General features: G+C 44.6%; 1 protein-coding gene across 5 annotated transcripts in view; it reads left to right on the forward strand.

The window, feature by feature from the left end:
• Nucleotides 1-11,179, forward strand: part of Mtus1 (microtubule associated tumor suppressor 1) — a 110,079-nt gene that overhangs the window by 75,844 nt on the left and 23,056 nt on the right. For all 5 annotated transcript variants that reach the window (XR_001175412.1, XM_013025546.1, XM_013025560.1 and 2 more), the window contains one exon: nucleotides 5,839-5,905. Coding sequence is in view for 4 of the 5 variants with exons in the window: in XM_013025546.1 (XP_012881000.1) it covers nucleotides 5,839-5,905 (67 nt within the window). In the remaining variant the exon portion in view is untranslated. The remainder of the gene's footprint in view (nucleotides 1-5,838; nucleotides 5,906-11,179) is intronic.

The following is an 11,179-nucleotide window of genomic DNA, read 5'->3' on the forward strand; positions in this document are numbered from 1 at the left end:
CTGTCCCTCAGCTCTTCAGCTCAAGGCTAGCACTCTACCACTTGAGCCACAGCGCCACTTCCGGCTTTTTTTTGTGCTTATGTGGTGCTGAGGAATCAAACCCAGGGCCTCATGCATGCAAGGCAAGCGCTCAACCACTGAGCTACCTTCCCAGCCCCTGTCTGGAAGTTTTGTATCATATTAATTTCTTTTTTTAGTTGGTTGTGGGGCTTGAACCCTGGGCCTGGGCACTGTCCTTCAACTCAAGGCAAGTGCTCTACCACTTGAGTCACAGCGTCACTTCCAGTTTTCTGGTGGTTAGTTGGAGATAAGAATCTCACTGATTTTCCTGCCTAGGGTGGCTTTGAACTATGATCCTCAGATCTCAGCCTCCTGAGTAGCTGGGATTACAGCGTGAGCCACCAGCGCCTTAAGAGGATGAATTGATATGAGTGCCAGTTGGTTCCAGTGCTTGGTTTATCCTGGCATGGTTGACAAGTGTTCTGCACAGATAGCCCACAACGCACAGGTGTTGATGATAGTAACATGTATTCTCACAAAGGATTTGTGGGTGGACATCTAAGGAAACTATACAGAACTGAGGGGGCTTCTAGACTTCTGACCAATTCTTCACACTGAATCTAAATCTTCCTCTATTATGATTTTTTTTTCAAGTGGAATCTGACCTTGGCTAGCACCTAAATAAAGGGGAATTTTTAAATGATGTTAGCAGTTTAGTCAAAATTATCTCTGATCCAAAGAAAGTGGTCATTCTGACCAATTCGCTGTGTGGGTGATGCAGGTCAGACATAGCCCTGTCTGAGCCATCTGAGATGACGCCCCCAGTAAGATTCTCAGTGCTGCTGATGCCTTTCAGTAGCCAGTAGCATTCAGGCACAATGCTGGGAAAGCAGCCAGGGACTAAGTGCCTGTGTCCCAGGGACCTCTAATTAAATTATGGTGAATCTATTTTTTTTCTTGGAGCACTTCATATATTTAATGCATGAGTATAAAAGCATCTCTTTGTCTAGATTTCTACCTTTCTCTTTTTTCTCATTTTGTGTGTGTGTGTGTGTGCATGAGCATGTATTGATGTTTGAAGGTACAGTCTGCATGTTGCAGTACAAAAAAAAATCTGTTATCTGATCTATAAAGGGTTTATCATCTAAGACAGAAACACTAAGAGTCTCTGAATTAGAAGAAGCAGTGAATTAGTATTTAACTTGACCAACTGTGTTTTATCATCTATAAGTAAATGCTAAATATATTTAAAGGACCAGTTACCAGGAAAATAGGGCCAGAAACTGACAATCTATGTCTATTATGGAAGAGGCACTGTGGCTGGCATTTCACATAGATCAAGTTTAGAGCCTGTGGTTTTTCCATTATTCAATTTTTCGTCCCCTTAGTTGAGGTCATCTGCTTTGATTGATGACCAGAAAGTTGGGCTTAGACATTTTAGTTTTACCCAAGTCCCAAGCTCTTGAAGTCCCTAGTACCACCATGTCTTCAGCCTTGTACATGTTTGTTGTTGTTTTTTTAATAGTTTGGGCTGTAAAAACTGCTTGATTAATAAAGTAGAAACGAATTAGGATGATAAATGTCACTTCTGGGCATTGGGGTGAGAGGAAGGGATGATGTTTCTGACATTTAACATTCCAGGTGACTTACAGAATGGATCAGGCAAAGAAAGCTGGTCATCTTCTGAGGCTGGCATTGACAGCATTGTGGCGGTGGGGTAAGCATGGCGGCTGGGACTTGCACAGGAAAGGCTGAGATTCTGAGAATGAGCTGGAGGACTCAGGTCCAAGGAACTGCAATGATCTTCCTTCCCCTTCTCCTTCCCTTTTCCTTCTTGGTGTGGGGGATATAACCCCAGAGCCTCACACAGGCTGAGCACCTGCTCTCCCACGGAGCTACACTTCCAGCCCTGACTTTTGTTTGTAATACACCCAACGAGAGACTTTTTGAGCAAGGAAGTTTACAGACACAAAGAACATGAAATACTAATCTAGCACCCCTCAGAGAAAAGGACAGAGGATTTGAGTGAGACACAGTATTAAGGAAGAAGAGCTAGCTCACTTCTGTGCAAGAAGTGGGGCTTGTACTGAAGGCCTCGTGCTCTTGTGCTTAGCTTGTTTGCTCAAGGCTGACACTCAACTGTTTGCGCCACACCTCCATTCTTATGAGTTGGCTGATTTGGGACAATCATTGGGACACAGAATGAAAGGTGGCTACAGTTGGCTGTTTCTGTGTTTGGCAGGTATCTGGAGATATAAATGGTTTCTAAGGCACTGAGGATGGGATGGTTGAGGGCAGGGGACATAGAGGTAAATGGTCACATGAAGACTGACATTGCTTATCCCACAGACACCCTTCCTAAGCAAAAACTGTCACCTGGTAGTATTTGGGATGGAAGAAAATGGCTTTTATGGAATTGCTTTGAATATATGCCGTCAGCAGTTTTAAATCTTTCTCACCTTTTGGTTTCTGTGAAAGTGGGGAATGATTTGATTTTCTTGCCATCTCTTCCTTCTATTAACAACTTGGCTACTATTGGAAAGTGATTGTACCCAAGTTCACTGAGTGAGTTTTGGGATCACTTGTGGATAACTACAAAGATATCTTCTGCTTTTCCTATTGTTTGAGTGGCAAAACTTGCTACCAATGGTCTGAACTAGGTCAATTAACAAAAGGAAGCCTGAAATTTGAGATTAAGAGCATATATATATAATGTTTATTTTCTTCCATTATTTTGATTGTCAAACTTTAATCCAAAAACAAACTAAAAACCAATTACTTACTATTTTTAAAAGCTTGTGAACAATTAGAACAACTTAATACAACATTAAACACACACACACACACATACACATACACACATACACACACACATTTAGGACAGTACTAAGGCCAAAATGACTCAAAAAAAATTTTGAAGGTGGTCCTGGGGTTTTGAACTCAAGGCCTTGTGCTCGGCAGGCAGGTGCTCAATTACTAAGCTCACCTCCAGCCCTTTTTGTGCTTGTTATTTAGAGTGTGGGGATAGGGGCTCACTTCCTGCCCAGAAATACACATGGCCACAGTGACCCTATTTTAGGCTCCCCATCATTGCTGGGGTGACAGGCACTTGTCACCACACCTACCAGGTTTTTGTTAAGATGGAGTCTTGCATACTTTTCTGCCCAGGCTGACTTAGAACTGCAGTCCTTTCAGTCTCAGCATCCTTCCTAGCTTAGGATGACAGGCATGCACCACTATGTCCCTGCTAGGCTGGAGAAGAGGTCTCACAAACTTTCTGCCACAGCTTGCCTTGAACCACAGTCTTTCTATTTTCAACCTCACTAGTAGCCAGGATTATAGGCATTAGCATCCAGTGACAGACCTCCCCCCACCAAAAAAAATTTTTTTTTCTTAAATTCGAGCTACTGTGGAATCCTCATGCTAGTGTTTACACTCCTTTAGCTATTGATAAGAGACTAGGGCAAAAAATAAAAGTAAATGTAGAATATGATAAAGTAGTAGATGACATCTCTGGCACTTAATAGCACTTAAATCAACACTACAGTCTTTAAAAAAAAAATTCAGTGAATTGGAGGAGGTGGCTCACACCTGTAATCCTAGCTACTCTGGAGGGTGAGATCTGAGGATGGTGATTCCAAGCCAGCCCCAGCAGGAAAGTCCATGAGACTCTTATCTCCAGCTAACCACCAGAAAACAGGAAGTGGTGCTGTGACTCAAAGTGGTAGTGCACTAGCCTTGAGCGACATAGCTCAGGGACTGTGCCCAGGCCCTGAGTTCAAGATCCAGGACTGACAAAAAAAAAAAAGCTTCCTGGATAGCACTCATGCTCAAGCTCAGAGTGTAAGCCCCAGTACTAGTCCTCCACCACCTCCCCTCCCCCACCACCCTGATCTGTGGACTATGTTTTTCTGCTTGCGTTTTTTTGATGATCATGGGGCTTGATCTCAGGGCCTGGGCGCTGTCCCTGAGCTCTTTTGCTCAAGGCTAGTGCTCTACCACTTTGAGCCACCACACCACTTCAGGTTTTCTGGTGGTTAATTGGAGATAAGAGTCTTACGGACTTTCCTGCTGTGAGCTGGCGTGGAATCAGGATCCTTAGATCTCAGCCTCCTGAGTAGCTAGGATGATAGGCGTGAGCTATCAGTGCCTAGCTTGGACTACATTTTAAGTAATCACATTTCAAGAGAAACAGTTTTCAATTTGTAATGTCATTTGCAATTCTGAATCACAACGCCCCCTCCCTTTGCTTGCCCTTCACCTAGTTCATAACCTCATTTAGTATATGGGTTTCAAAGAACAAGTTTCCCTTTTCTATTAGTGTGATAATCTAATGGCCTCAATTAGAGAGGGGAGTGAAAGAAAAAAAAAAGGCCCACAAATCTAAAAATAACTCCATTATCCGTGGAGAGAGGGTCAGTTTTTGTTCCCACCATCCCAGCTGATATTTAAGTAAGTGGCAATCGATCAGTCTAATGTCTGGCTCTCGTTTTTCCTGAAATGAAGGGCTGTGGCTTTAAGTAATCGCAGGCTGCCTGTGCCAAAGGCAGAAGCTGCAGTATCAGCTTCTGTGGGGAGAGAGGAGTCTGAGGCATACGGTAACCTGCAGGACAGGCAGGACCGCCACGGAGGGCCAATGGCGCTCTTCCTGGTAGAGCTTTGAATGGAGCCCGAACCCAGGGGTGGGAGGCGCGGCCACCTGTGCACTCCTCGGACGGTGCAGGGGGTGGGGGAGTTGGAGACAGAAGCTGGAACATGGGCTGCCCCAGCAGCAAAATGTGCCTCTCTCCTCCATGTGCGGCTACAAGGGTAATGAGTGTTTGTTTGTAGTGCTTTGCTGGAAGACCGTCAGGGACCAGGCGGAGGAGGAGGAGGATGGAGGGTGTCTGGAATTGGGCAAGTGTGTGGAATGACAAGCAACTCTGGTCTGGCTGCAAAGGGCACACAGGTCATCTCTGTAACACCATGGAGATGCCCTGGGGTGGTCCGGCCTAGGTCAGGAAGCTCGGGAAGAACTAAGGAAATGTCTTTCTTAGTTATGCCCTGGGTGTTCAGGAATCTGACCTCACAACTGTATTTGTGGATGTGGATGTGTGAGTTTGCTGGTTACTTAGAAAGGTATTCTTTATCTCAGGGTTGATACATGTTTTGTTTTGTTTTTAATGTGGAAATAGCTGCCTGGTTTCATTTAGTTCATTTTTTTTTCCTAACATCAATTTAGAATGATAGCTGCTCCAGGCTATAATCCTTTGAACCTCGTGTGTTCCCTGGGTACAATTAATTGAGTTTTCAAAGATTCTCATTCTCTTCTCCTTTGGTCATAGTTCTGTAACAAAACTTTTCCTTTTAGGAAAAAAAAAAAGTCCTTTGAACAAAACTTTCTGGTTTGTGGATATAGGACAAAGTCCATACAAGTGCCTGTGTTTAGAACATTAAATATTTATCTTAACCTGATTAGGTCTTTATTGCCCTTGGAGGAGAGCACATTACATCTTAAGTACAGTATGCATTAGCTAGAAGGTTCTATGGATCCACAATGAAGCATTGACTCACAGCAAATATGTGTAAATGAGCCATTCAGCTCCTTAAAGGAAAGTTTCTCTGGGACCTGTGAAAATACAGATTTTTGAAACAGGAATTTCCTTCACAACTCTGGGACATCTGTGTTTTCTGACAACACAAAACTGTTAGCCTAAGTGATCTGTATCTTGACTTCTCCATTCTGGATCTCATTTTTTTAAACCCCTAAAGATAACAAGTGTGGGTACTTTACTGAAAGGGACCCCCTTCAAAACATGAATAACTCCAGGTGTTTTTTTTTTTTTTTTCTTCCCACAGCGGGAGGAAGCACTGAAGCAACACAAAACCCTATCTCAAGAACTTGTTAACCTCCGAGGAGAGCTAGGTAAGAGAGAGAGAGAGAGAGAGAGAGTGTGTGTGTGTGTGTAAACATGGGAGAATTGGAAAATGTGGTCTTCTCATCTGCATTGTGGCTGAAGTTGCTTGCTGGCAGTCCTGCTCTCTTTCTCCCTTATCTGTACAAACACTTAGTGTCCACATTTCTTTTGAATCTTGGCAGCTTGACCTTAAGTTCACAGAATTCCTGGCACAGATCTGACTTAAGCCCAGCGGAGCCTCTGATGACCAAAGCATGTCTCTTGCTGAAGAGAGGGGGTAGAAGGGCTGTTGTTACCAAGTGGATTCCTATTAAATAATTCCATCATGGTTTTTTTGCTTTTTGTTTGTGAATCACTTTTCATATTTAAAAAGTGTTGAGGCTATTCCCCTCCCGAAATATAGTCATATACTTCGTGGAGATGGTTTGTGAATAGTATGAGTATAAAGTTGAAGCTGGCCCATCTGAAAAAGAGGCATATTCCATACTAATCTTACCAGTTGGACGAAACTGGGGCCCAGTAGCCACCCAGAGCCTGAGTTTGTCTATGTCTGTTACTGCTGCTGTTCATAGGCCAGGCCTATGAACAATACTGCCGTTTTGGCCTTAGCTACTGTGATGGGGTGAACCCACAGTGCTGAGGGTCTCCTGTCTGGGAGAGCTACGCAGCCTAGCACAGTAACCACTGAACGCATGCATTAAGCAGAAGTTACAGAAACCGCTTCAGAATCAAATTGTCTGCCCAGTTTGGAAAAGATTATGCCTATTTTTTTCCCCTAGGTAAGGATAGTGTTTAGGCATTGCCAGTCTGATCTGCAGAACCATTCTGGGTTTTTTTGTTTGTTTGTTTGTTTGTTTGGTCTGGTGGTGGGGCCTGAACTCTGGGCCTGGACACTGTCCCTTAGTTCTTCAACTCAAGGCTAGCGCTCTACCACTTGAGCCACAGCACAACTTCCGGCTTTTTTCTTTTTGCTTATGTGGCGCTGAGGAATAGAACCCAGGGCCTCATGCATGCAAAGCAAGCGCTCTACCACTGAGCCACCTTCCCAGCCCCTCTGTTTTTTTGTTTTTGTTTTTTTTTGGTTGGTTGGTTGTAGGGCTTGAACCCTGGGCCTGGGCACTGTCCCTCAGCTCTTCAGCTCAAGGCAAGTGCTCTAGTACTTGAGCTACAGTGCTACTTCTGGTTGTTAGTTGGAGATAAGAGTCTCGGGGAATTTCCTGCCCTGTCTGGCTTTGAACCCCAATCCTCAGATCTCAGCCTCCCGTGTAGCTAGGATGACAAGTGTGAGCCACCAGCACCCGGCCACCAAGAATGGGCCAAACAGAGCCTGTGCATGTGGGGTCCAACTTTCTCTACCTTTCTCTGCTCTCTTTACCATTGGTAGGCAAAGCCAAACTCTTTAGAAGACATCATTCTTGACTTTGTCTCACACTATAGGAATGAAGGATCCTTCTCCGGAAAGTACTATTAAGAAGAATGAAATGCCAGGTGCCTGTAATCCTAGCTACTCAGGAGGCTGAGATCTGAGGGACATGGGTTGAAGCCAGCCTAGGCAGAAAAGTGCCTGTGAGACTCTTATTGCCAGTTAACCACTCTAAAACTGGAAGTGGAGCTGTGGCCCACGTGGTAGCGTACTAGCCTTGAGCACAAATAGGTTCTGGGATAGCAGCCAGGCCCTGAGTTCAAGCCCCCACAACTCACAACAACAACAAGAACAGAAAAAAGAAAAGACAAAAAGAAGGAAAGAAGGGAAGAAAAAAAATTAGGAAGGAAGGAAGAAGGAAGGAAAGAAACTTAACTCCCCAGGCTTGGGAAGCAGTTCAGGGGAAGCCCCGCTGTGAGGCAGCCCAGCCCTGGGACTCAGAAGGCTTCCTGCCGCAAGGCCTGACTGCTGCCCTTTTGACTGCCCAGAAAGGCAGCTTAATCTGCGGTGTCTCTGCCTTAAGTGCAATTGTGGATAGAAAGTTAGGAACAGGAAAGAGGCCTTTTTGTGTGCTCTGGAGTTCATCAGGAACCGGTGGAGGTGGCACTGCGTCTGCCTTGTGTTTCAGGTTTCGGCTCTCTCCACACTGAGAACTGAGAAACAAACACTGTGCTCATTGACTGCCTGAGCGGCTGATCCTCCTTTTACTTTCTAGGGTATGGCCCAATTACACGATATAAATGGGGACCCAGCCACTCAATACCTCCGGCCAGGAAGTAGCCCTCAGTGTGTACCCATTCTCCCTTTTCTGACAAGGAGAGACGTCCCGCTGCTGCCTGAGTGTCAGGTGCCATGGGTGGCCTGTCCCATATTCTGTCACCAGAGGTTGGATCAAGGCAGGTGACACTGCTACTGTCCAATCAGGCAGTTTTGCTTGAACAACAGCTTAAGGCATTTGCAAATGGTTCAGTTCTGTGAGGGGCGAGGTGGTTGGATTGTCAGTGTCAGCTTGGCCTGAGAGGGAAAGGATGGACTCGCATAACATAGTCCTCAAAGTTGAGGCCGTGAGATGTTTTGGGACGATACCATTACAGCGTCCAGGTTTAAATGCCTGGTAGCTGATTGGCCTGGAGCAAGTCACACATACTCTCTCCTGTCTCCGTTTCATTCTCTGTAAAATGGCAGCAGTAATTGTCCCAGGGTGGTTTTGAGGTTCTCATGAGGTAATACAAACATATTACAGGGTAAAGTGTCTAGCACTAGGTGTTAACTGTTATTAAATAATAGCTATTACGAAGTGTATGTAATTTTACAGCTGTATAGTAATTAAACTCGCTGGCTATTTTGTGTGGGCACAAGCCATATTGTGGAAAGCAATGGTAATCGGGTGAAATGTTAGTAGAAATCCCTCAGGACAGGCTCTTGCAGATGCAAATGGAAGTGAGACTCAATCTTTTCCCCAGGTGTCTGAGTTCAGTATAGAGTTAGTCGTGTAAGTTTTTGTCCATCCACGCCTAGCCTCTTGAGTACAGTTTCCTCATCAGTGACATGAAGTCTGTACATACTTGTTTGTGTTGCTGGAGTTGGTAATGTTTGAACTAACCACATAGTACCTGGTCCAGGTATCTTAAGAGGCCCATTGTCACCACCGCCTTGTCATCAATGTTTCTACCTTTTTCTCCAATAGTCATAAAGGGGTAATGAATGTCACTCTTCCACTGGTTAATTTTTTTTTTCCCTATACCTTTTCTGAACATTGGGACACAGTTCCTAAACCACAGTTACAAAGAACAGAAGCCTACTCAGAAGTCTATTCATAAATTCAGGAGCACCGACACCCTAGTAGAGTCTGTGATTGTAGCTTTTAGAATTTAAAGGTCACCATTTATCCCTACCACTGGCCAGCTTTCCCATTGTCACGAGTTACCCTGGCAAGGGTCCTCTGCTACCAAATGCAGCCAGCCTATTGCTGCCATCTGAGCCACACCCCACACACAATGCTAACCTCTGCTTCTTAAAAAAACTCTTCCAAAAAACCCTGTTTCCCATCGCCACAGAACAAAACCAAAAGGCTCTCCACATCCAGTCATTCGCAGATATTTTGCACCAAGGTAGTTACTAGGTTTGTGTTTTTCTGTTATTTTCAGGCAGTGAAGTTCTTAATTGCCAAGAGTTGTTGTAGGGTTTTTTTTTTTGAAAAACCATAATCTTTTCATCTGCATGAATACATATTCATTGATATTTATTGGTGTTTGAGGTTTTAAAGTTCCTTTATATTTAAGAAAAAAAGTGTGAAAAGAAAAATTTTTAAGCAAGGCTAGCTCATAAACCCACCATTCTAAAAGACATTTTATTTGCAGAGTCCCTTGTCTTTATTTGTGTGAATAAATACAGCTTTGGACTCCGGAACTCAGGCTGGCCTTGAACTTGAAGTTCTACCACTTCTGCCTGTTCCACCCGTTTTGACAATGAGACGGATTCACGTTGCTGTGTCCTCTGATGTTTTAAACTGAAGGCCAGCACTTTGCCTGGTTGCTGCACTGCAGTCCTGTTTCCTGACTGTAGAGATGTCTACAGAGCGGGCCTACCACAAACTCGCTAGCCCCACAGGTCGTGGTGACATCGGTGGTTTGCTCATCCACTCCTGGCTTTGCCTCTTACCTCTGTTTGCCTAGTGCTCTCCTTCCTAGGCTGCAGGTGTGTGCTTCCTGGAGAAGGGCTCATCCAGATGAACCATCCACAGCCCTTGCTTCCAGAGCCCATTCCAGTGTCTCCTCACAGAAGCCTGTTGGGCACAGTGTACTTCTCAGCCTGTGTAGTGCTGTTACTAAGTCTCTTGTTAACTAAGCCAGCATTCTTCCTCTACCTGAATATAGTCTGTATCTTATTAAAACTTATTGAGATCCATGCGTCCTCAGCATTCTGGCTGCCATTATTTTAATTTACACCCAGTATATTTGTGGGGTTTTTTGTGTGTCATAAGAAGATTTGAACACAGGGCCTTGAGTTCTCCAGGCAACTATTTAACATCAGAGTCACACAGATAGGGTCTCAAGGTTATGCCCACAGCCAGCTTTGGGCTATGATTCTTCAACCTTTCCAAGTAACTACCCATCTTAGCCCACATCTCTTCATATGTGCCCAGGACTATATATAAAATCAGATATGCATCCTTTAATGGGGATTTGTCTTGACATAGGGTCTTGCTATATAGCCCTGGCTGGCCTTGAATTCATGATCCTTGTTCCTCAACTTCCAGAGTGCTGAGATTACAGGAATGTGCAGTCATACCCAACTTTCTACTGGATGGTGTTTTCATTTTGGTCCTGGGGCTTGAACTCAGGATTCTTGCTCAGCTTTTTTACTCTTAGCTAGTGCTCTGCCACTTGAGCCACATATCCATTTCTGGCTTTTTTTTTGCCAGTTAATTGGAAATAAGAGTTTCACAAATTTGTCTGCATGGGCTGGATCAGATTCTCAGATCTCAGTCTGCTGAGTAGCTAGGATTCTACAGGCATGAGCCACCTGCAGCCAGTTCTACTGGACAGTTTGAACAAATCTGAATGGTTTTGGAGAAAAGGTTCCGATATATTAAAGCACACAACAGCCTGAACACCCAAGATCATTCATCTTTGCTTGATGTCTGGCTGACCTTCCTTTCATTCTCACATCTTTGTCCTCCCAGTCACAGGCTAATTCATATCTCTGTCCACTCTTTAGTATAACTTCTTTTTCTACTTTGTACTACCCTTTTTTTTTGGGGGGGGGGTCCGGTCATGGGGCCTGAACACTGAGCCTGGGCACTGTCCCTGAGCTCTTCAGCTCAAGGCTAGCGCTCTACCACTTGAGCCACAGCGCC

This window comes from Dipodomys ordii, unplaced genomic scaffold (genome assembly GCF_000151885.1).
Source record: "Dipodomys ordii isolate 6190 unplaced genomic scaffold, Dord_2.0 Scaffold4, whole genome shotgun sequence".
Taxonomy (NCBI): Eukaryota; Metazoa; Chordata; class Mammalia; order Rodentia; family Heteromyidae; genus Dipodomys; species Dipodomys ordii.